Source organism: Staurois parvus, unplaced genomic scaffold, assembly GCF_062004578.1.
Source record: "Staurois parvus isolate SC_StPar_1 unplaced genomic scaffold, SC_StPar_1.0 ptg000372l, whole genome shotgun sequence".
Lineage (NCBI taxonomy): Eukaryota > Metazoa > Chordata > Amphibia > Anura > Ranidae > Staurois > Staurois parvus.
The window spans coordinates 1,652,745-1,679,744 of NW_028318168.1; the positions used below are offsets into that span (position 1 = coordinate 1,652,745).

Genomic DNA, 27,000 nt, shown 5'->3' on the forward strand with positions numbered 1-27,000 from the left:
TATATGTAAAAGCGCTGCTTAAACTGACGGTACCTGAAATAAATAAATAAAATAAATGGATATACCTGAACTATGGCCAAACCACATCACACCAGTTTGAATCTGGCCTAAACCTGCAGATTTCTTGTATTATAAAAGTGCTGGATATGGATTCATTTTATGGCATCCTTACAACTTGGACTATGCCTTATTAACTACTTGCCGACCGCAGATAGCCGAAGGACGGCTGCACTGCGGCCGGCCAGTTCTGGGTGGATGACATATGACGTCCTCCCAGAATGCACTCTCCTGCGCGCCCCCGGCGATCTCCGTGATCGCTGTGTCCTATGGACACAGCTGATCACATGACATGGTAAAAGACCAATCACAGCGGCCTTTTACCACATGATCAGCCGTGTCCAATGACACGCTGATCACAGGGAAATGCAATTGCCGGTTCTCGGCTGCACTTTCCTCATGCTGTCAGCGTGAGGAAAGTACTGCTGAGAACCAGCAGTTGTTAGAGCGGGGATCGGCACCGATCATCAGGGCACTGATAATCAGTGCCCTGATGTTCGGTGCCCAGCAGTGCCACCCACAAGTTCCGCCCACCTGTTGCCAGCAGTGCACCCACCTGTGCCCAGCAGTGCCCCCACCTGTGCAGCCCAGCAGTGTCACCACCTGTGCCCAGAAGTGCCACCCGCCTCTGCCCACCAGTGCCACCCACCTGTGCCCATCAGTGCAGCCCAGCAATGCTGCCAGTCAGTGCCACCAGTCAGTGCCCAGCGGTTGTGCAAGTCAGTGCCCAGCAGTGCCGCCAGTCAGTGCCCAGCAGTGCCGCCAGTCAGTGCCCAGCAGTGCCACCAGTCAGTGCCCAGCAGTGATGCCAGTCAGTGCCACCAATCAGTGCTATCTATCCGTACCTATTATCAGTGCCACCAATCAGTGCCGCGTATCAGTGCCGCCTATCTGTGACACCTCATTAGTGCTGCCCATCAGTGCCGCCTTTCAGTGCTGTCTGATCAACGCACATCAGTGAAGGAGAAAAATTACCTGTTTGAAAATTGTTATAATAGGAACAAAGACACTTTTTTTTTTTTTTTTTGCATTTTTTTGTTTATAGCGCAAAAAGTAAAGTGCCCAGCAGCGATTAAATACCACCAAAAGAAAGCTCTATTTGTGAGAAAAAAATGATAAAAATGTCATATGGGTACAATTTTGCATGACCACGCAATTGTCAATCAAAGTGCGAGAGCGCTGAAAGCTGAAAATTGGCCTGGTAAAGAAGGGGGTATAAGTGCCCGGTAGGCAAGTGGTTAAAAACAATATGTATAAAGTAAAAAAAATTTTTTTATAATAAATCTATATTAGGGTTCTAATCGTACAGATAATTTTTCTTTATCTCAACAATATCGCTTTAGAAAAAATCTTATAGACAAGCCACCACTTTTTTTGTTTCTAATGATTTAATTTTGTATGATCATGTGACGCTTGATCACATTCACAATTTAAAACTCCAAAAATTAATGTTTGCACTTGTCTTTCCAAGATAATTGCTTTCATTTATTTTGTTATCTTTTTCTTCATTTTTAAAAGTAATTCATTGGATGATTCTTTCAATCATTATTCATGATTTCAAATGATAAGCTGAAAGAATATTATCCTAGACTAGTTCTGTTCTTCTAAGTAGATCTATTTCTGCAAACTTGTTTCCCAGAAGTATAATGCCAAGAGCCATCTCTGTTCCTGGTAACAAATCAGATATACCTGCATGGAATATAATGTAAATGCAATTATTTTGTTTTATTAGAACAAGAAGAAAAGTGTAGCAATTTGGTTTTGAAAGCATTTTTTCCACAACTTTGTAATATTATCACAATTCAAATTTTGTTTCAAGTATTTGTTTTTTGGGGGTTTTTTTATGTATTATACGACGTGGTATCAAAATGATTCAAGACTAGTTTTGTAACACACCAACAGATGGCTGCACGCACGGTCGCAGGGAGCACCGACCTTCATAAGTCAGTATGCCAAGACATTGTCCTGTGTACATTGGGAGCTGTGCAACTGATGCTGTTCTGGCCACTTGTGTTACTACGTCTACTATTTAACCAAGGACAGCAAGATAGAATGGAGAGCAAACGTGAAATTCTGCATGAAACTGGCAAAACTGCCACAGAGATGTTTGACATGATTCTTCAAATTTACAGAGATGCTGCAATGATGAGTTGTTCCGATCTTGAAGCACGTGTGCCACTCAAAACACCTCATGTGACTCATTGTAGCATCACTGTAAACTTGCTGAATTCAATGGTCCCAGCTTGTAAATGTGTTGACAGTGTCTGCCACCTGCTAAATGTAATCTACCTGGGATTCAAATTCATGAATTTACACTTTCACAACTGCTGCTTTACACCTGCTCCACCTCCAGAAGTGTTTAATGACAGGCAGCAGAGCCTTATGCTGACACTGTCATCACATTTTAGAAGCCTGAACCGCTGGATGGTGTCACTGGAAGGCTTTGGAATGGCTGTGTTTTAATGCCATAAGGCATGGTGTAGTACTTTTATGTTTGGAAGAGTGTTTTTATTGGTATAACTGCTATTTGAATAAATCAGGGAGCATTACAAGACCTTTTTGTCTTCTATGTGGCATGTGTGAGGAATATTGCTTGGAAATTAGAAACATATGAGTTACTTGTGGAGTGGTGTGAGGAGGAATCATTTCAAGGAGACCTGTACCCATTTCTTGGCAATGAATTGATCATGCTAGTTTTCATTTCATGATATGCAGCAGTCAAAGCGATAAGGTGAGCAGAATCTGAGATCACATGAGAAGCACTGGTGTTTTGATTCACTGAGAAGAAGTTGTTCTGACAGTAATTGTGTACTTTTCTTTGTGGGATTTGGATTCACTCCGGGAGATTAGACTCTTTAGTTTCTCTTCTCTATATAGGAGTGGATGGTTTTCACTATTGGACTAAATGATTTATTTCATTTTTATTGTGATTACAATATTTGGTTGCACTTCACTTACAGTTGCAAGAAAAAGTATGTGAACCTCTTGGGATTACGTGGAGTTTTGCATGAATTGGGCATAAAATGTGCTCTGAACGTCATCTAAGTCACAACAATAGAAGAACACAGTCTGCTGAACATAATACTACACACACATTAGATGTTGCCATGGTTTAATTGCACATAACATGTAAACATTCACAGTGCAGGGAGGAAAAAGTATGTGAGGCCCTAGCTTAATGACTTATCCCAGAGCTAATTGGAGCCAGGAGTGAGCCAACCTTGACTCCAATCAGTGTGATGATATTGGATGTGTTGCTGACAGCTGTCCTGCCCTTAAAAAACACACACCAGTTTTGGATTTACTGGTTTCAAGAAGCACTGTCTGATGTGAACCATGCCTCGCAGAAAAGAGCTCTCAGAAGACCTACGATCAAGAATTGCTGACTTGCATGAAGCTGGAAAGGGTTACAAAAGTATCTCCAAAAGCCTTGATGTTCATGTGTCCACGGTAAGACAGACTGTCTACAAATGGAGAAAGTTTAGCACTGTTGCTACTCTCCCTAGGCATGGTCGTCCTGTAAAAATGACTGCAAGAGCACAGCGCAGAATGCTGCATGAGTGTAAGGATGCCTCATCGTATGATGGAAATGAAAATGATCAACTTACAGAGGACTAAATTCAAAGACACACCGAAAATCAAAGTGAAAAGATGATGTAGCAGGCTAGTCCATTTTGCTGAAATTTCATTGCAGCAACACAAAATAGTATTCAGTAGTTTTTATGGCCTCCATGTGCTTGTATGCATTCCTGCTAATGTCTGGGTGTGCTCTTAATGAGACAACGGATGGTGTCCTGGGGTATTTCCTCCCAGATCTGGACCAGCTCCTGGACAGTCTGAGGTGCAACCTGGCGGCTTCGGATGGACCAAAACATGATATCCCAGAGGTGTTCTATTGGATTTAGGTCAGGCAAGCGTGGGGGCTATTCAATGGTATCAATTCCTTCATCCTCCAGGAACTGCCTGCATATTCTCACCACATGAGGCCAGACATTGTTGTACACCAGGAGGAACCCAGGACACACTGTACCAATGTAAGGTCTGACAAATGGGTCCAAGGCTTTCATTCCATTACCTAACGGCAGTCAGGGTGCATTGACTAGCCTGTAGAGGTCTGTGCGTCCCTCCATGGATATGCCTCCCCCGACCATCACTGACCCAATAAAACAGTCATGCTGAACGATATTACAGGCAGCATAATGTTATCCATGGCTTCTCCAGACCCTTTCACGTCTGTCACATGTGCTCAGGGTGAATCTGCTCTCATCTATGAAAATCACAGGGCACCAGTGGCAGACCTGCAATTCTGGTGTTCAATGCCAAATGCCAAATGAGCTCCATGGTGCTGGGCAGTAAGCACGGGGCCCACTAGAGGATGTTGGACCTCAGGCCACCCTCATGAAGTCTGTTTCTGATTGTTTGGTCAGAGACATTCACACCAGGGTCCTGCTGGAGGTCATTTTGTAGGGCTGTGGCAGTGCTCATCCTATTTTCCTTGCACAAAGGAGCAGATAAAGGTCCTGCTGATGGATCTTTCTACTGCCCTGTCCAGCTCTCCTAGAGTAACTGCCTGTGCTGGGAAACACAGCAAACCTTATGGCAATGGCACGTATTGATGTGCCATCCTGGAGGAGTTGGACTGCTTGTGCAAACTTTGTAGGGTCCAGGCATCGTCTCAGGCTACCAGTAGTGACACTAACCCTAGCCAAATGCAATACTAGTAGGGAAAAAAATGTCAGTGGCCTCCACCTGCAAAACCATTCCTGTTTTGGGGGTTGTTTCATTGTTGTCCATCTAGTGCACTTGTTAATCAGTTTCAGCTGCTTTGGTGTTAATGAAATTAACAACCCCCTCTGCTACTTAACTGACCAGATCAATATCCCAGGAGTTTGACTGAGTTGATTCTATACTCTGATTAAAAAGTGTTCCTTTCATTCTTTTGAGCAGTGTAGAATTATTTGATTAATTTATGTTGGTTTAGTAATATAAAATTAAGAAAAATTGTTTTTTGCGAGGTATAGTGTTTTCATGATCAGAAATGATATTTTGTAGAAGTTCTAAATATGCATGTTTACATACTGTATTCAGAATATCTATTTGTATAACTGTGCACTTGGCAATTAGTAAGCAGCTCAGCTCTAACATTTGCAGCATCTGGTATCTAGTAACTGCAACCACAAGGGCCCATTATAGCTTTATAACCATTATTTATGTGCAAGATGGTGTAATGATAACTCTCCTTATACATACATACACATATAACCTGCAGTTTTGTAGGACAACTAGGCTAGCCTTCTGAAGTGTTTATTTTCAAATCTGGCAGTCCTCAAAAATTTAAGAGATAACATATTTTTTTTAAAAATGTTCCTTATCTTCTAGATTCAGTACAAACACAGAAAGTTCTGCAAACAGCTGGACTGCTATAATGGGATAATACAAGTTTATAGGAACACACAAAATTACAAGGAAACACTAACCCATAAAATAGTTTAAACACAGAATCCCTATGATGAACAAAAGCATAATTCCAAGGTAATTTAAAACATATTGACACCACCTTGTGATCCAAATGGTTCAAAATGAATCTAACATATGGGTGCTTGAGATGTGTTAGGTAAATATATGTTTGCTACTCTAATGGAGCCAAATGGTTCACCAGTTTAAAGCAGATTTCAGTTTTCTTATGAATCCGCATATGATATTGATTGACATTATTGGCAATATAAATGATAAAGAAAACATTCCAAAAAATATGCAATATCTAAGGTTTAGCAAGCTACATGTATTATACATGATATGAATGAATACATAAGCCAGAACAGGCCTATCCCAAGCAAGTCCTCAGGGCCTGAGACAGATCTTATAGGTAATAAATGTTTAGCTACCACCAATGTATTGCACTACCAGCTGTGTGGGTCCTGTGGGGGGGGGGGGGGGGGGGTGAAGTATCATTAGCAGGGAAGGCCAGGAATTCCTTCAATCAGGCTTCTCTGGCCAGGTTATATACATAGAGATGTATAAACTCCAGTGCAGGTAAGTAGTACGAGGGGGTAAATTTGTGGTTGAAGATCTTTATAAGAGAAGTGAAAAATCCTTTAACTAGCTGCCGACCGCAGATAGCCGAATGACGGCTGCACTGCGGCTGGCCAGTTCTGAGTGGACGTCATATGACGTCCTCCCAGAACGCGCTCTCCTGCGCACCCGGCGATCTCCATGATCGCTGTGTCCTACGGACACAGCTGATCACGTGATGTGGTAAAAGGTCAATCACAGTGGCCTTTTACCACGTGATCAGCGGTGTCCAATGACACGCTGATCAGAGGGAAATGCAAGTGCCGGTTCTCGGCTGCACTTTCCTCACGCTGTCAGATCGTGAGGAAAGTACTGTCGAGAACAGGCAGTTGTCAGAGCGGGGATCGGCACCGATCATCAGGGCACTGATGATCAGTGCCCTGATGATCGGTGCCCAGCAGTGCCACCCGCAAGTTCCGCCCACCTGTGCCCAGCAGTGTGCCCACTAGCTCCACCCACCCGTGCCCAGCAGTGCACCCACCTGTGCCCAGCAGTGCACCCACCTGTGCCACTCTGCAGTGCCACCTACCTGTGCCCAGCAGTGCCACCCACCTGTGCCACCCACCAGTTCTGCCCACCAGTGCCACCCACCAGTGCTGCCCACCAGTGCCACCCACCAGTGCAGCCCAGCAGTGCCACCAGTCAGTGCCCAGGGGTTGTGCCAGTCAGTGCCACCAGTCAGTGCCCAGCAGTGATGCCAGTCAGTGCCGTCTATCAGTGCCGCCTATCAGTGCTGCATATTAGTGCCGCCTATCCGTTACACCTCATTAGTGCCGCCTATCCGTGCCACCTCATTAGTACTGCCTATCAGTGCCCTTTATTGCTGCCTATCAGTGCCCATCAGTGCCGCCTATCAGTGCCCATCAGTGCTGCCTCATCAACGCACATCAGTGAAGGAGAAAAAATACCTGTTTTTTGCACTTGCACTGTCAAATTTTTTGCACTTTTTTTTATATATAGCGCAAAAAGTAAAGCGCCCAGTGGCGATTAAATACCACCAAAAGAAAGCTCTATTTGTGAGAAAAAAATTATCAAAATTTCATATGGGTACAATGTTGCATGACCGCGCAATTGTCAATCAAAGTGCGGCAGCGCTGAAAGCTGAAAATTGGCCTGGTAAATAAGGGGGTATAAGTGCCTGGTAGGCAAGTGGTTAAAGGAAGTTAGCCAGTCCAAATGGCTATGAGAGGCCTTAGTCACAAGTGGTAACTAGTGCTGAGCAACCTCTACTAGTTAATTTTAAACATCATGAGTAGCAAACCTAAAATAACATTCTGAAGATTTGCGAAACTGGTTGTGCTGGACAATGCATACTTGTCCAAAAATAAACATAAAAACATATAGTACCAGATGAGGTTCTAGGGACTGTGACCTTAGGAAGCCATGGTAAGACAACTAAAGGGTGTGTTTTATAAGTTGTAGAGAATGTTTGGCTATAGAGAAATCCAGTAGCCCCATATCAATCGTATGCAGGTGGTTAACAAATACTGTACACATTAAGCATATGGGAACCCCCAAAGCGCAGGGTTGTTTCTACAGCCAAGACAAATATGGTTCATGATAAAAACATGAATTGCAGTGTACATCAAAGGTAACTATTGACATGCACATAGTAAAGGTCGTGTCATTATGACTGTATAATTAAGGCAGAAGGGTTGGCCATCGACGGGTAGAATGCAACTTGTTGGACTAAGGTGGAACTAGGGTGTGGCCCCATTGGGGAGAAATTTACCATATATGGTGTGCCAAACAGAATAAATATGTAACTGTCTTGCATCAGGAGATGACCTAATGCAGTCCTAAGTGAGCTCATAGAGAAGGTCCACAAACTTAGTAAGTGTGAGTTTTATATATTATGAGTTGAAAAATCAACAGTAGATGAAATCAATATAACAGGTATGATACTGTTACACTGAGGGAAGTATGTACAGCATCTCATAAGACAATTTTAATGTCTTGGGGTGAAATGAACAGTACAACAAGATTCTGGAAGGACAAGTGAGACTACTTGAAATGCATCTAAAGCAGAATGCATCTAAAGCAGGAATAATGAGTAGCCCCAACAAGCTATTTATGTATACATCAGTCTGGGTAGTGTGGCAAAGAGAGCTATGATGTCAAGGCACATATAGGAATTCGCAAAGTAGTCCCACATATCAGAAGAAACTTGTGCCTGTGTATCAGATGAGAGAGAATGCATATTTATTACTCAGTGTGAAGTTGGGGGTCCCTGTCTCTTGAGGTCCAAATGCTTCAAAAGATGAAACAAATATGGCATGTTTATGCAAGTAGGATCTTGTTAGAGTGTTGGAATACAAAATATATGAAGATGATATAATCCACGTGTGTGTAAGGTTGTGGGAGATCATGGAGGCTTATAAACATATAGGCAAGCAGAGCAGTGGGAAACCGTTAAGCCAGTTGTAAGCTGTGGTAAGAAATGGCAAATAACACACAGTGGAATGCATATATTAAATGGAGATTGTACTTTAGGGCCAAATGCTTTTTGTCTTTCAAATCTGTCTAATAGCCAATGTAAGAACAACCAGGTAAACGTAAAGAGCAACTGCAACACAGTTTGATAAAATCCTTGTATTGTACAGTATTTTTTTCAAACGTTGAAGGTTCCTCCTCTGGATCATAAACACAATTAAATCCTCACATTCAGCACTCGGGAAAGAATTCTACTGTATAATCTGATGGCCACAGGCAAAAATTATTTCCATTTTCCTGTGTTGCTCTGTGGTGCATGCTGGTTGCAACAATCTGTCACTGATGGTACTCTGCAGACTGATCAGCGCATTGTGGAGTGGGTGGGAGGAGTTGTCCAAGATTGAACGTAACTTGAGCAACATTCTCCTCTCCAACACTGTGTTTAAAGATGCCAACTCTGATCCAACAACATCATTGGCCTCACAAAACAGTTTGAGTCTGGTGTCATCCACCCTTAGCCTGCTTCCTCAGTGCTACAGCAGAAGAGCAATGTTCTTGTTCCAGTTAAGCTTATTATCTATATATACCTCCAGATTCTCTACTACAGCCACATCCACTTCCCAAATGGAGACGGGTCACCGGTGCCTTCCTCCTTCTCAAATACACAACTAGCTCTTTTTGTCTTAGTCACATGTAGATACACATGATTATCCTCACACCATGTGACAAAGTTCTCCACCACAGTCCTATACTTAGTCTCTTTCCCATCCCTAACACATCCCACTTCCACAGAGTCATCAGAAAACTTCTAAGGATGACAAGATTCTGTCTGGTAGATGAAATCAATGGTATGGACAGTAAAAATAAAGGAAGAGAGAACCAACCCCTGTGGAACCCCAATATTGCTGATCACCCTATCCGACACACATTCAACAATTGTAAACATATCTGTTTCGGTTAGAAGCCCCCTCCTCAAATTGAACTTGGGTGCAAATATCTCATGGTGTGATAAGCTTTCACAGTGCATCGATCCAAATGTTTTAACTGGAGTAGTCAAATATAACGAGGATCCTCCTGCGCTTAAATGGAATCCTAACCTCAAAGCTGCTGACACTAATTATTGGACTACCTTTTACTGTGTATTTATATTGTGCGTTTTTATTGTGAAGTGAAGCCGTGTGGGGTACACGTCATTACTTCATTTTCATTTTTGTTTGAGAAGGTCACATACAATATATATGACCTATACTATTTGATATTAATTCAAGGGATTTTGCACCACCTTTTGAGCACTGGTGCAGTCATTTATATTCTAGCGCTGCACTATTTGTTATATTGTCAATTTGAAGGTTTATGGTTTTTCCTTTTTAGTGTATCAGCTGCTGTATTAGTTAGCGCTCACTGAACCCCTTATTACTAAAACTAAATAAATAAATGAATGGTGATCAAAATAAACCAACTTAGTACATAATATTCAGTCCCCCTGATATCCACACCAGGGAGATCCACATATAAATAAATATGAGTGTATGATGATATATAAATGATTGTGCAATACGTGAATCCCCTCTCACTGGGAATATACAGTGCACATAGTGAAATATTAACCGTAACACAATACTGTGAAATGACACAAAAAATGTGCAAACCAACTGTGGACAAATGGTTATAAATAGTCCCAAAAATAACAACACATATAGTGGTACTCCCACTTCACTCTCATGTAGTTGTCGTGCTGTGTGGGTGATTCACAAGTGACAATCCTCCAACAGCCAGAATGCCCCCTCACCTCCTTACTTAGACCCCAAAGGGCCAGCTTGCTTTGGGGATCAACCGATCCTACAAGGACAGACTCCTCCCAGGGTTCCCCTCAATGGTGGCAAGCGTCTCCAGCCTTCAACCAACTAGCAGCCAGCTCCTCCCAGGATCATAGTAAAATACAAACAGAGAACCTCCATAGTGTAACCTGTTTATTAAGTGTATATAATCCAAATAAAAATGCCCACTCACATAGTAATCTTCTTGTCTTCAGCTCATCTTCCACATGCTATGGGTGTACTGCATGGGTATCTGAAAAAGGTGATCCAATATGGCCCCCACGCCGGAAATGACGTCACCATGTTCCCGGAAGTTCCTCCCCGTGTACCGACGCGTTGCGTCACGTTTACCACGTGACTTCCTCAGGGACCCTGAGGAAGAAGATTACTATGTGAGTGGGCATTTTTATTTGGAGGAGCTCTGCATAGAAACCAATCATCTTCCAGAGGAGGTGAACTGTGTTATCTTCTGTGGGCTCTCCCTCCTGTCATCCATCCAGCAGATTTCACTGATAGATCGTATGGGACTGCACACACCTTCCCCCCCCCCCTTCCTGCTGCACGGAGATCAGCAGCCCTTGGAGAGGGGGAAGGGGTGGAGAGTGTCCCATATGATCTGAGGGAGAGGGGGGAGAGAGAGAAAGGGAAGAGGGAGGGAAGAGGGAGAGATAGAAAGGAAAAAGAGAGAGAGGGGGGAGAGAGGGAGAAGGGGATAAAGAGAGAGAGGAAGAAAAAGTCGAAGGAAGGGGGGGGGAGAGGGAGAAGGGGGGAGAAGGAGAGAGGGGGAGGGAGAAAGAGAATCCTTTATACACACACTCACTGAACTCTCTCATTGGGGAGGGGGGCACAACATTTTTGTGTTGCCTAGGGCAGCAAAAAATCTAAATGCACTACTGTACAGCGAGCAGAGTTAAGCTACACCCCCCTGCATGCTCCTCACTGATTGTGATTGACAGCTATGAGAGCCAATGGCTCTCGCTGCTGTCTTAGCCAATGAAGAGAGCAGAGACTCTTGCGCATAGCAGTGGATCAGGCTCAGGTAGGTATTGGGGGAGCTGTGGGGTGAGCAGCACACAGAAGGTTTTTTAGCTTCATGCATAGGCTGCATGAGGGTAAAACACCTTCAGCCTTTACAACCACTTTAATAATAACATGAGAACTATCACATGAAAGTTTTCTCCTTCTGTTTCATGAGTTCCTCATTTTCCTTTATAAGGACATTGTGATGTTCTTTCACTTGTTTAGGGTTTCTCTAACATTGGTTGTACACATCTTGGAAATCGGTAAACAATGGTTTAAACCTATTTTAGAGCCCCTTTTTATACCTTTAACCACTTCCCGTCCAGCCCATGTATATAAACAGCCGGAGGGTGGCAGTGCAGGGTCAAGTGGCCATTTTTAAAAATGGCCTCCCCACACCCTGCTTCTGCGCGCTCCTCTGGACACAGTGGAACACCGATCATGGGATGGGACCTCTGTGCAAGGTCCTGATCATATGATCACTGATTGGCCAATCAGTGATCACATGCAGAGTAGTAAGCAAGATGTTACTTCTGACGACATTGCTTACTACGTGTGAAATCTGTGAATGATCACAGAGGTTACATGATACAAGGCTATTCACAACAGCCTTGTACCATGTGACAAGCTGTGACCAATCACATCTCACAAAGTAGTTCTCAATGGCTGCAAGAACGTAGAAAAAAAAAAATCTTCATCACCCCCCACAAGTAGTACAGTGTCACCATGGTGACACTGTACTGCTAGGGTGACAGTATGTAAAAAAAAAAACATAAATAATATTAAAAAAAATTTTTTAAATGTTTAAAATTTGTAATTTTTGGTTATAAACTAATTTGGGTTATTTTTAAAAAAAAAAAAAAAAAAGATAACGGAATACATTGTGGCCAAGATTTATGATGAAATACTATTTATTTGCAAAATTTTAGAAGAAAAACACTTTTTTTCAAACTTTTTGGACTTTAAATTTACATAGCAAAAAAAAAAAAATCCCGGTGGTGAATAAATACCACCAAAATAAATCTGTCTCAAAAAATGCTAAAAAATTCATATAGGTATAGTGTTGCATGACCGCGCAATTGTCATTCAAAGTGTGATAGTAGTGAAAACTGAAAATTGGCCTGGACAGGAAGGGGGTAAAAGTGTCCGGACTGGAAGTGGTTAACTTAGACTGGGTGCAGCCCTTAAATCTGTAAGTGCCTGATCAACTTTTTAAAATGTTTTTTTCTTTTATTTAGATTTTTTTTAACTGAATATAGACAGAGGCAAAGAGAGAAAACATAGTGTATATATGTAATATATTTCACCATATTAAAGTGTAACTAAACCCAAAAACAAAAATGTGATATGTTGCAAATTCTCTGAGGTGTCTGTATTCATTTTCCTTTTCTCGGGATTTGGTCATTTTTATTTTTACCTGGTAATCCTGCAAATAAAACACTTACTGTAAACTGGATTGCTATGTTAATTCATCCACTAACTCTATGGAGTGAGTAATGGTTGCAATTGTTCATCTCCTTTACATAGGGGTGAAAAAATTAGTTGTTTATACTAGAAGATAACATTGTTTTTTGCTTTCAGTTTATCTCGTATGAACATTGCATTTGCAGTAAATTCAACAGGTACTTTCTGTACCATTTTAAAATGTCCCTATCCTGAAAAAGGAAAACAAAAATACAGCCTTTGTTCTTGGGTTTTGTACGTTAACATCATTTGAACATTTTATGAAATTCTAAAATTCAAATATGTTAAGTATTACTGTAGTAGGTAAAGGTAGAAAAGTAAGGAAGGATAACCTGGAATAAATAACTTGCAAAGTTATTTATCTACCAACCAGTGATACAACTTCTTAGCATTGTCTTACAACTTCAGTAGGGATTTATTCAAATAAGAAGCACATCATACATTGACATCAGACCAAATATCTTGACTTGTTCGAACCTTTAGGCCCCATTCACACCAGAGCATTTCAAAAGCAGATGGTTTTCTGTTGTGCCTGTTCACAGCTGAACACATGGATTGATTTACTAAAACTAGAGAGTGAATAATCTGGTGCAGCTGTGCATGGTAGCCAATTACCTTCTAACTTTAGTTTGTTCAATTAAACTTTGACAAAATAAAACCCTGGAAGCTGATTGGTTTCTATGCAGAGCTGCACCAGATTTTGCACTCTCCAGTTTTAGTAAATCAACCCCATAGTGTCACTTGAAGCATGCAGCTCATAAAATGCAAACAAGCTTTATTTCAAGTGAATTTAACTCCAATATCACATTTTTGGCATAACATTGGTGATGTATTTTTTTTGGTTTGAGTGATGCTCATTGACTTTGTTCTCTATTTCGCCAATGTTCCCAAAGTCATCATACCATGTACAGTAATTAAAAGTCTGCTATATAAGATTCATTATCATTTGTTTCTTGATGTGTTTTTCTCTATTTTTTTTCTCAGTCTGGCATGTTGCAGAAAAATTAATCATCATTATTACTCAAATTGGTATTATAGAATGTACTCCTTGATGTAATTGTACATCTTCTAAGCAAAAGTGTTTCAAATACAATAGCAGAGTGCTTCGTATTATAATTTACCATATATTCAACTTAAAAACATGCTTTTTTTTGTTACTATAAAATCTGTTTTTATCTATGAATTATCATGCTGACCAAACAATTTTGAATTTACTTGTACAAGCAGGTTATGTACCCCTGACTGAGAATGAATGACCTAGCCATAGAGTTGCTCCAGCATTCTAGATTTTTTTATATTTAAATGTGCAAATATTTTTTGTTTGCGTGTGTGTGTGTGTGTGTGTGTGTGTGTGTGTGTGTATATAATATAATATTTGTCCCATCTGCCTTGTTTTTTTTTTCCTCCATTCCATCTTTCAAAAATGATTTACTTGAGCATAAAAGTAGTTAACAAGTAATTCTCGGTACAGCGGAATTGTCAAATTCTGTCTTCAATGGCATGAAAAGTCCATTTGTAAATATAGCAACCTCAAAAAAGTAAGGTATAAAATATTCAATGCCATTTCCTTTCTGATGTTACATAACTGAGGCACACATGTTGAGTTCACATTGAGAAGTAATTTTTGTTGTTTTTCCTCCTACCCTTTAACAATTCTTGGTAATACTTTCTAAAGTTACTATCTCCCTTATAATCCAAAAGAATAGAAATGTAAATGTCTTTTTTTTTCTTCTTTTTTTTTCATGTTTCTCTTACATTTTCTCTTTCTCTTTCATTGCTTTTCTCTGTCTCTAAAATACAGGTACGGTACAGGTGCATCTCAAGAAATTAGAATAATATCAAAAGTTAATTTAGTTCAGTAAATCAATTCAAAAAGTGAAACTCCTATGTTATATAGATTCAATACAAAAAGAGGACGCACAGGCCTAGTGCATTACCATAAAAAATATTTAATAAAAAATAAAGTAGGTGTTGTACTCACAAACGACAATATAGTCAAGGCATATCATAAAAGAAAAGCTGGATCAACACCGCGCTGAGTAACAGTCCGCAATAGGGAGTTTAGACATCCAAAAGGCTGACGCGTTTCGAGGACTTGCCTCTTCCTCAGAGCCAACTGACCAAATGTCTGCTCCCTCTTTTATATGCTCACTACTAGTTAAACCAAAGGTCACATGGGCCATCCTGGACACTCCCCTGTGCAGGTGGAGGAGTTACAGGGGCAATCGACATAGTGTAAGTAAACACGAAAGGTCTATAAAAAAAAAAATATATATATATGTGTATAAATAAAACCATTGAAACTAGTGACAATCATAAAATCATATGAACCATAAGAAGTGTGCACAGTGAAAAATGAATAAATAAATGGAAAGTTACACATATATAAAAAATAATAAAAATCCTTCCCTGGTGATGCACTGCACTGCTCGCCTTTAAATAAATGGATGGATGGATGAGCAACGCTACGAAGCTGCCTAGTGCTCTGCTTGCCATAGACAACCATGGGACATGGATTTAATATAGAGAGTAGATCTGAAACCCAGCAGAGACACTTATTAATTCATAGAGATGCAGCCTACAGGGTGTATGCCTCTCATTCTAGTATAGTCATATGATGAGACGTAGGCATGTGTGGCAATGCAGTGCACCATGGATGGATATGCATATGCAATACTATATACAAGAACAAAGGAGATAAATCACTAGTAAAACATAAATGTTGATATAAAACGTTACAAAAAACTTCTTAATATGGCTCACAAAGTTTAAATAAAATTAAATTAAATAAGTATTGTTACAATATAGTATAATATCTGGTAAAATTGGTATAGTGTATGGTATATGTGTGTATGCATAGACATGGAAGCGTAAGAAATATAAATATATAGGAAAAGAGAAAAAAAATTATAATAAAAAAAATAAAATAAAATTAATATTATTATTAATTAATTAATATTAAGAAGTTTTTTTGTAACGTTTTATATCAACATTTATGTTTTACTAGTGATTTATCTCCTTTGTTCTTGTATATAGTATTGCATATGCATATCCATCCATGGTGCACTACATTGCCACACATGCCTACGTCTCATCATATGACTATACTAGAATGAGAGGCACACACCCTGTAGGCCGCATCTCTATGAATTAATAAGTGTCTCTGCTGGGTTTCAGATCTACTCTCTATATTAAATCCATGTCCCATGGTTGTCTATGGCAAGCAGAGCACTAGGCAGCTTCGTAGCGTTGCTCATCCATCCATCCATTTATTTAAAGGCGAGCAGTGCAGTGCATCACCAGGGAAGGATTTTTATTATTTTTTATATATGTGTAACTTTCCATTTATTTATTCATTTTTCACTGTGCACACTTCTTATGGTTCATATGATTTTATGATTGTCACTAGTTTCAATGGTTTTATTTATACATATATATATATATATATATATATATATATATATATATATATATATATATTTATAGACCTTTCGTGTTTACTTACACTATGTCGATTGCCCCTGTGACTCCTCCACCTGCACAGGGGAGTGTCCAGGATGGCCCATGTGACCTTTGGTTTAACTAGTAGTGAGCATATAAAAGAGGGAGCAGACATTTGGTCAGTTGGCTCTGAGGAAGAGGCAAGTCCTCGAAACGCGTCAGCCTTTTGGATGTCTAAACTCCCTATTGCGGACTGTTACTCAGCGCGGTGTTGATCCAGCTGTTCTTTTATGATGTGCCTTGACTATATTGTCGTTTGTGAGTACAACACCTACTTTATTATTTATTATTTTTTATTAAACATTTTTTATGGTAATGCACTAGGCCTGTGCGCCCTCTTTTTGTTCTTTCCCCATTCAGTATATTTGGATTCCCCCGGTCCATTTGAGGGCAGCAAGGTGTGCATGTTCCAGGACATTCTTAATGTGGTTGTAGCATCGAGTCCATCCCCAAGCGCAGGAGCATTTGTGTTTGCTGGTTCTTTATAGATTCAATACACACAGAGTGATCTATTTTAAGCATTTCTTTCTTTTAATTTTGATGATTATAGTTACAGCTAGTGAAAACCCAAAATTCAGTATCACACAAAATTATAATATTGTAAAAAAAAGTTCAATATTGTAGACTCATGGTGTCACACTCTAATCAGCTAATTGACTCAAAACACCTGTAAAGGTTTCCTGAGTCTTTTAGTTTCTCAGTCTGGTTCAGTAGGTTACACAATCACGTGGAAGACTGTTGCCTTGACAGTTGTCCAGAAGACAGTCATTGACACCCTCCACAAGGAGGGCAAGTCACAAATGTTCATTGCTAAAGAAGCTGGCTGTTCACAGAGTGCTGTTTCTCAGCATATTAAATGGAAAGTTGAGTGGAAGGATAAAGTGTGGTGGAAAAAAAACAGGGATAACTGCACCCTTTAAAGGATTATGAAACAAAGGCCATTCAAGAACTTGGGACAGATTCACAAAGAGTGGACCACAGCTGGTGTCAGTGGTTCAAGAGCCTCCACACAGAGATGCATTCCTTGTGTAAAGCCACTCCTGAACCAGAGAACGTCAGAAGCGTCTTACCTGGGCTAGAGAGAAAAAGGACTGGACTGTTGCTCAGTGGTCCAAAGTCCTCTTTTCTGATGAAAGTAAATGTTGTATTTCATTTGGAAATCAAGGTCCCAGAGTCTGGAGGAAGAGAGGAGAGGCACAGAATCAAAGTTGCATGAGGCCCAGTGTGAAGTTTCCACAGTAAGTGATGATTTAGGGAGCCATGTCATCTGCTGGTGTTGGTCCACTGTGTTTTATCAAGTCCAAAGTCAGCGCAGCCCTCTCCCAGGAAATTCTAGAGCACTTCATGCTTCCCACTGCTGACCAGTTCTGTGGAGATGCTGATTTCAAATTCCAGCAATACTTGGCGCCTGCCAACATTGCCCACAGTACCAATACCTGGTTTAATGATCGTGACATCACTGTGTTTGATTGGCCAGCAAACTCGCTTGACTCAAACCCCATAGAGTGTCTGTGGGGTATTGTCAAGAGGAAGACAAGAGACACCAGACCCAACAATGCAGATGAGCTGAAGGCCACTATGAAAGCAACCTGGGCTTCCATGGCACCTCAGCAGTGCACAGGCTGATCGCCTCAATGCCGCAATGCATTGATGCAGTAACTCAGCAAAAGGAGCCCGACCAAGTATTGAGTGCATATTATACTGTACATGGACATACTTTTCAGTAAGCAAACATTTCTGTATTAAAAATCTTCTTTTTTTTTTTTTCTTTTTTTTTTATTGGTCTTATGTAATATTCTAATTTTCTGAGATGCTGAATTTTGGGGTTTCACTAACTGTAAGCCATAATCATCAAAATTAAAAAAATAAATAAATGCTTGAAATTGATCACCCTGTTTGTAATTAATCTATATAATGAGTTTCACTTTTTGAATTGAAATACTGAAAAAATTAAACTTTTTTATGATATTCTAATTTGAGATGCACCTATATTTATTTCTCTTTTACATTCCTTTTATGTTTTCTCTTACAATATTTTTAATTTCCTTGTATTACTTTTCATTCTCTTACACTTTTTCCAACTATCTTGCTTTCTTTCCTACGTTCTTTTTGTTTGGCTGTTTCTCTTTCCCTCAATTTCCTTCTTTATTTTATCAAGTATAACATTTTGTTTTATCATTGTCTATAGAAAATTTGAACAGCACTGTAGAAATTGCAGATATAAATGGTTCCAGTCCAGAGAATGTATTGGTTGACAAGACACTGTCTGCAGTTTACAACTCACATCAAGTTTGGCATTACCCAGGTATGAAAGTAGAGCAAGAAATGAGATTCGCAACATCAGCTTTCAGTAAATTGTCCAAATAAATAGCAATATAGTGCACATAGGTACTTTTAGGTCTGCTACAACAGTTTTATAAGATTAAACCTGCATGCTACTAACTGGTAACTTTTTATTTATTTTATATCCTCTATTTCTCTCCAGCACTTAGCAGTTATTTTATCAATTTCCACATGGCACAAATTAAGTAGTGTACTAGCTAGCTTTTAATGATTTATGGTGTTTTATTTACTACTGAAACTTAGTTGCAAAACTTTTAAGCGTGTGCTGTGGCAAAAATGAAAGCTGCAAAAGCGACAATAATTGACAAGACACACCTAGTACATAAGTATTTGTTATAGAGACTCTATAGGACTTATAAGTATGTAATCCAAATTCCAATTTCACTGGTTGTGCATCTAAAATGAAGAGAATAATTCTTTTAATAAGGGGTAAATAAAGGCATAAAAGTGTCTCATGCATTAGGCAGTCATCCATTTTTATTGTGAGCTACTGTATGATTGGCTGCTATAGTTGAATGGGCTATTTGCCTATTCTTTGGTATTCTCATAACCTTATTTACCAAGCCCAAATATTCCTGCTTTGTAAAGATCTGAAATTAAAGGGAGTCTTTCATGAATGTAAAATGTAAATTGACATTGCTGATTTCTTTGTGATAATTTTAAATGCTTCACTGTAATACTCATCCTCTCACCTGAAGAATACTTTCACAGACCTGTGATAAGTGTGCTGTGAGAGCAGAAAAAATATGGCATACATGGCAATTCTCGGGGTTTAGCTTTAAAAGCAACACATGTATTCTAAGGCACATTCCTTTTTATAATGTCATTGAATGAACAAAGAAAATAATGCAGCACCTCTAAATATAAAATCTTACAAGCTTAAAGCATGTGTTAAACACAACATTCATGATGAGCAAAAAGCATTCACAATATTCATACATGAAAAATAAATCCGTAAATAAAGTCAAATGCAGAAAAGTCCAAAATATCAAAAAAATTTGCAGGGGATCAACTAATTATTTTCCACACTGTATTTCGCAATTTGTTATAATGGGGAGAGCGGGTGGTGTTCCCACCTCTTACCTCATCAATGTGAGTGGTTTTTAGGGATTGGTCCATGGTCCTAAATGTGCCTCGACCTTTGCCTTTTGGTCTCCTCACACAGCATTGTGTTATAACCCTAATTTGCCAGAATTTGAGACTCTCCCAAACCCCTCTATTTGGGCTTCAAGAGGTATCAAATATTTAGACAATATATGTGACGGGTTCATTAACCCAATCAACCCATACTATAATCAAGAAGGTGGGTGGGAGATTGCATAACTTGATGGGGAGGATTGGGATTATCCCCTTTCTTAGCAAGTGGCCACCAGAGACAAATTGATATAGTTTAAGATATTGCATATGACCTATCTAATTCCATAGACTATTTCATGAGGATATATAGACTTTAATGAGGTGCTATCTAATTGTTGATGCTGTGGGGATGCCTCAGAGGATTTTTTTCCACATACACTGCTCAAAAAAATTAAAGGAACACTTTTTAATCAGAGTATAGAATCAAGTCAATTTAAACTCTGTGAATATTGATCTGGTCAGTTAAGTAGCAGAGGGGGTTGTTAATCCCTTTCAGCTGCTTCTTTGTTAATTAAATTAACAGGTGCATTAGATGGGTAACAATGAGACGACCCCCAAAACAGGAATGGTTTTACAGGTGGAGGCCACTGACCATTTTTTCCCTACTCATCTTCTTTGACTGTTTTCCACTAGTTTTTGCATTTTGGCTAGGGTCAGTGTCACTACCGGTAGCATGAGGCGATACATAGACCCAATAGAGGTTGCACAGGCAGTCCAACTCCTCCAGGATGACACATCAATACATGCCATTGCAGGAAGGTTTTCCCAGCACAGTCTAAAGAGCATGGAGGAGATTCCAGGAGACAGGCAGCAGTTACTCTAGGAGAGCTGGAGAGGGCTGTAGAAGGTCCTTAAACTATCAGCAGGACCGTTATCTGCTCCATTGTGCAAGGAGGAACAGGATGAGCACTGCCAGAGCCCTACAAAATGATCTCCAGCACACCACTGGTGTAACTCTCTGACCAAACAATCAGAAACAGAGTTCATGAGGGTGGCCTGAAGACCTGACATCCTCTAGTGGGCCCTGCGTTCACTGTCCGGCACCATAGAGCTCGATTGGCATTTGCCATTGAACACCAGAATTGGCAGGTCCGCCACTGGCGCCCTGTGCTTTTCACAGATGAGAGCAGGTTCACCCTGAGCACATGTGGCAGACGTGAAGGGGTCTGGAGAAGCCATGGTGAATGTTATGCTGCCTGTAACATCATTCACCATAACTGTTTTGGTGGTGGGTCAGTGATGGTCTGGGGAGACATATCCTTGGAGGGACGCACAAACCTCTACAGGCTAGACAATGGAACCATGACTGCCAATTAGGCATTGGGATGAAATACTTAAACCTATTGTCAAACCCTACACTGGTGCAGTGGGTCCTGGCTTCCTTCTGGTGCACGGCAATGCCCGGCCTTATGTGGTAAGCGTATACAGGAAGTTCCTGGAGGATGAAGGAATTGATACCATTGAATGGTCCCCATGCTCGCCTGACCTAAATCCAATAGAACACCTCTGGGATATCATGTTTTGGTCCATCCAACGCCACCAGGTTGCACCTCAGACTGTCCAGGAGCTCCGTTGTCTCATTAGGATCATGCCACGATGTTGTCAGGCATGCATACAAGCATGTGGAGTACTATTTTGAGTTGCTGCAATGAAATTTCAGCAAAATGAACTAGCCTGCTGCATCATTTTTTCACTTTGATTTTCGGGGGGGCCTTTTGAATTCAGTCCTCTGTAAATTGATAATTTTCATTTCCATCATGCGATGGGGCATCCTTACATTCCTAACACATTAAACAGTACATACCAGTATAGATGATCCAGCATGATATTTTTCCCCATTTGAGATCTGATGTATTTTCAAAGTGTTTTAAATTTTTTTTGAACAGTGTATTTTCGCATTGTCCTCACATCTCTATGCTCTGGTTGGAGATCCTTGATTTTATCCACTCCCTGACTACTACAGTATAAACATCCCCCAGACAGTAGATTTGTGTTTATTAGGCTTGGTCAGTACCCTGGCACACACTAGAGCAACCAGGACACTCCTTTTTATTTTTTTTATTTTTTTTTATTTTTTTTTATTTTTTTTTTTCATATGCCAGAAAGACTATAGTTTTAAAATGGAAGGAAGCCCAAACCCCATCCTTACATTATTGGAAGACACTGGCCAACTCAGTTGTGCCCTTGTGCAAATTAACTTGCATATCCAGGAGATGCCCAAAAAAGTTTAATGAAACTGGGGATGTGTGGCTTGAGTCATCTTCTATGGCTACTGCGGAGTGAGGGAAGTTGGGTACTCCTTTATTCTGGAGAAGGGTAAGGATTTTTGTGAGACCCGTTTTATGCTGATATATATAATTTATGTTCTGCTGCCCCCCAAATTTTTTTTTTTTTACTCCCAGGGTATTTTCACCGCTCCCAGGGACTATACCCTGACCTGAGTACCCTCCCACTATATATCCCTTTTATATTCCTACAACTGCCAAGATCTTCACTCATCTTCATGTACAATCTAGACATCAACACTGTTTAACAGGGAATTGAGTGAGCTACTACTATGTTTCTGCTTTGTTTTGTTTTCTATTTTGTGATTTGTACTAAATGAGCCAGAGAATGCCCAGAGGCTGTTTTGTAACGTCTTCTTTTACAAACTTAAATAAAAAGAATTAAAAAAAAAAAAATCTGTTAAATGTCCATAGTGTCCAAATTATGGATATTCACTCGAACTTCCATAATGTTGCATGACTACATAAGCCTAAGCTCAATATGTTTCAAAGCCAGGAATTCTGCTTCTTTAGGGGCATGCCATGGGGGGGGGGGTATCCCATTTGTAAAAATTTAAATCGAGCACCGTCAAAACTCCAGGTCACCACCAGGGGCGGACTGACAACTCATGGGGTTCACGAGCAATAGGGGATCATGGGGCCCCTGCGTCCTTGCCCAAACTCAAAAAAGCCTATGACAAAGGTACCAGGGGCATCTCATGGGGCCCCCTACTGACCCCGGGCAGTGCCCGAGTTTCCAAATGGTCAGTCCGCCCCTGGTCACCACCTTCACATCCCTGGGAGGGGCAAATCCATACCATTCCCAACCTAGGGTAGGGAAACTGGCAACACAGCACTGGACTATACAGGGAATAGACTGAAACCACAATCAGCACAGAGACTCCAATGGGTAAAACTGTCAGACAGTACAACACTATCTCCTCTGGAGTATCCCCTAAAATGACAATGCTGACTACTATGACAGCCAGGCAACTAACATTTGACACTGAACAGGCAATATTATATTTGCACAAACTGAAAAAAGTTTGCAATTCACAAGTCAAAAGGGCAAATGTATCACCTGGTAGCTTGTACATGCATGCAGGCATTCTAAGAGTTTATTGAACTATTTAAAAACCCAACTGTAGCAAATTTTGTGTATCTAATCCCAAGAAAAAAATAAAATGTATTGCAGTTTACCTGTCCATCGATATGGTGATTGATTTTCTTTCCTTTATTTTACAAAGTGACCCTGCCAGTAACAGTTCCTGTCCTACGGAGACAGCATTCTGAATATTCAGAATACCCCTCCTTGCCTACTTTTCATAAAGTAGATAGGAGATGTTCTATAGTCCTCTAGGATTACTAGTAACAATCCAATTGATATGACTGCTACACAGCTAGAGAACACAGGAAATTATCATCTGACAATAATTCTGGCAAGAGCAACAAGTAATTTTTATACGCTTACCGAACAGATATAACAAAATCATTTCCATGATATACTTAACAGAACAAAATGGACTAAATAAGAGAAGTTCATTGTTAGGGTTTATATAGCACATGGTTTCCTTTGTCAGCAAAGCAGTGGGTGGAAAAGTGTTTATTTTCAACTGCTCATTTGTAAAATAACTCTACTTCAGCACGCCTGAAATCATTTTACAAAGAGTCGTTGTTTTATTTCTTTATAATTCTGAAGCCCACTTCAGATGAGTTGCTAGAGATGTAAGCTGCACCAGAAATAATGTCTAAACAATTCCTGTTGTCTCAAATACATTCTTTTCATTTGCTGTTTGTATATTAAAAAAAAAAAACCTTGTTTGGAGCAGCTGGGTTAAAAAAATAAAAAAAAAATCAGATGGTGCTTTTTGTATTGAAATTTAAATTCGTTTTTTTCCTTTATAATGCAAACTGATAAAAAGGGTTGCTTACTTCCAGATGGGACTCAATGAAAGCAGTGATTGCATTGATATATCATTTTTATTATTTTATAACATTTGAGTTGTGTTTTTCAGTTTCCGCTTTGTTTGCTGGCACCTGTTGATGAATACAGGCTTTAATATAGTCATTAACAGGAAGGATGAAAGGGAACTGCAGATGCTGGAACTTTAATCGAGCCCGCACAATGTAATCTACACTTTCATCTTTTTATATTTAATCTGTTTGTTTCCCTGGAACACAAAGATTAACAGAACACATGTACACATCGTTGGTGCCAGTACTAAATTTCATAAAATGGCATGTAGTTATCAGTATCATATGGACTTTAATTACAATAATTAACAGCAGAGGCAGCAAGCTTTCTGTAGATTTCAATGTCTATAGATATAATTGTCTCTAGCATATGCAATGTGGTGCATCAAGACCATACTTTATTGTGATATTGAATGAAAATGTATTCCTACACTTCACTTATTTGCCATAGACTTTATAATGAATGTATTTTGAGGAATACATCACAGCCTGGTCATCTTGCCTTCAGCTCATTAATAAGAATGGGCAAATCTGCCTGGGTTCAGTTTGTGGAAGTTTGTCAAATCCTGTCTGAAATTTTGTGAAACCTGAACTAAAAGTTGAAATACCCATATGGAAGAAAAATATGTTTGAAATATTTTTAAAAAATATTCTTCCCAAAATATATTGCCATATATTTGAAATGCTACAATTTTAGCCATATTCATTAGATTTCAATAAAAAAAAAAATATATATATATATATATATGTATGTATGTATATATATCAAGTTGGAATTTAAATTTTTATTTATTTCAGGTACTTATATAGCGGCGTCAATTTACGCAGTGCTTTGCATATATATTGTACATTCACATCAGTCCCTAACCCTCAAGGGGCGTACAATCTAAGGTCCCTAACTCACTTTCATATACAAGGGTCAATTTAGACCGGATCCAATTAACCTACCAGCATGTCTTTGGAGTGTTGGAGGAAACCGGAGTACCCAGAGGAAACCCACGCAGGCACAGGGAGAACATGCAAACTCCAGGCAGGAGGTGCTGTTGAATGCGTTTTTATTACATAATATATGAAAAATATTTTTTAAAATACATTTCAAATATACTGCATGTTTAGAAAAATACAAATCTATATTTTTGGAATGCATTTACAAATGTGTGTAAAAATATGTTAAAATCTGAATAATATATTTAAAATATTTTTTTAAATATATTTTTCAGATTTTTTTTAACATATAAAAAAGTAATCTTAACACATATTTTTACATATATTTAAAAATACACATTTACATTTTTGGAATGTATTTACAAAGACATACAGTATATTTGAAATCCCATAGTGTAAAACCATAAAAAAAAACTTTAATAATAGGGAGCAATTATGAGAATAAAATTCACAAGCAAAGTGCCCATAGACTGGCACTCAGTGTATTCAGCCTTTTGTCAGGGTCCTGTCCACAGCAGGAGTTCTGGAAGATCTGGCATTTCTGCCAGTACCCTGCATGGCCACAGAAGCACGCATCAGCCTCAGTTTGGTGCCAGGCGGCCTTTTATAAGGAGGGTCATCACTTCCTCAAGTTGCTGGATTATCTCTAGCTCCCCGTGCCCTGCTCCTGTGATTGTGACCTGTGATTTCCTGATACCAACTCTGCTTGCTCCTGGACCTGTCTACTCTGATTTACCCCTGATCTGACCTCGGCTTGGCTTACGGATACTCTCGCTCGCTCCTCTGTGTATGACCTCGGCTATCCCATCTGCTACGTCAGCTCTGATTCCCACCTGGTACCTGACCTTTGTTTGAACTGACTACCCAGTAAACCTCTAAATCCCGGAAGGGCTTGCATACCACGCACAGGCGCCTCCTGTCTGCAGACCTAGCTCCGTGCACCAGCTGTGCTTCTGAGTGCACCACCAACCAGCACTCCTACAGGCGACCTGTGTAACTTTGGGCCTGACTCCCGCTGTCCCACTCTCAGGGGAGTCCAGAACTTAGTCAAAAGGGAAGCCCTCTCTCCGTTGCCCTCCATAACCAGGTACATGATAGTCTTGCTGCCTGTGAATAGGAACCAAGATAGCCGCAGCGTTCCAGTGGGCGGAAATGACGTCAGCAGAAGTTGCGTCATCAAACCTCGACCGGTTTCGATCAATGGATCATCATCAGGAAGTGCACTTCCTGATGACGATCTATTGATCGAAACAGGTCGAGGTTTGATGACGCAACTTCTGCTGACGTCATTTCCGCCCACTGGAACTCTGCGGCCATCTTGGTTCCTTTTCACAGGTAGCAAGGCTGAATACACTGAGTGCCAGGTTATGGGCCCTTTTTACATGTGAGTTTTATTCTCCCCATCATTAAAGTTTTTTATGGTTTTACATTATGGGACGTTTTCTTTTGTTTCTGTTCACATGCTGAAACTTGGTTTACTGCTTGGGAGGAGAGGAGAAAGTTTAACCGCTTGCCGCCCTGCCACTGTATATATACGTGTGCAGGGCGGCACTGAGGCGCAAAACCACATTTTAAAACTGATTCCGCGCTCCCAACGTTTTCGCCTCCAGGGGGCATGCGGGCGGTCCTGCCGACCCGCAGGTGACACCATTTGATCCCGGAGGGATCAATCATTCGATTTCAGCCAGTGATGTCTGGCTGAAATCAGATGATTGGTCCCTGTCCTATCCTGTCCTGTGTTGACATTTACACAGGACAGGATATGATGTCATTCTTCTCTGACTGGGCACATTCCGTCCCAGAGAGGGAAGAAGATACAGTAAAAGTGAGTAAAACATTGCACATTTACAGTTAGAACACACCTAGGTCACATTTAACCCCCTGATTGCCCCCCCCAGTTAACCCCTTCACTGCCCTGTCACCAGTGTCACTGATCAGTGAATCGATTTTTACTGATCACTGTATCCGTGTCG

The 27,000-nt window shown here is 40.2% G+C and overlaps 1 protein-coding gene across 1 annotated transcript in view; it reads left to right on the top strand.

The window, feature by feature from the left end:
* LOC149456162 (uncharacterized) overlaps positions 1–27,000 on the top strand; it is a 200,355-nt gene that overhangs the window by 146,679 nt on the left and 26,676 nt on the right. The window contains exon 6 of the mRNA XM_089685346.1: positions 18,553–18,669. Coding sequence (XP_089541472.1) covers positions 18,553–18,669 — 117 coding nt within the window. The remainder of the gene's footprint in view (positions 1–18,552; positions 18,670–27,000) is intronic.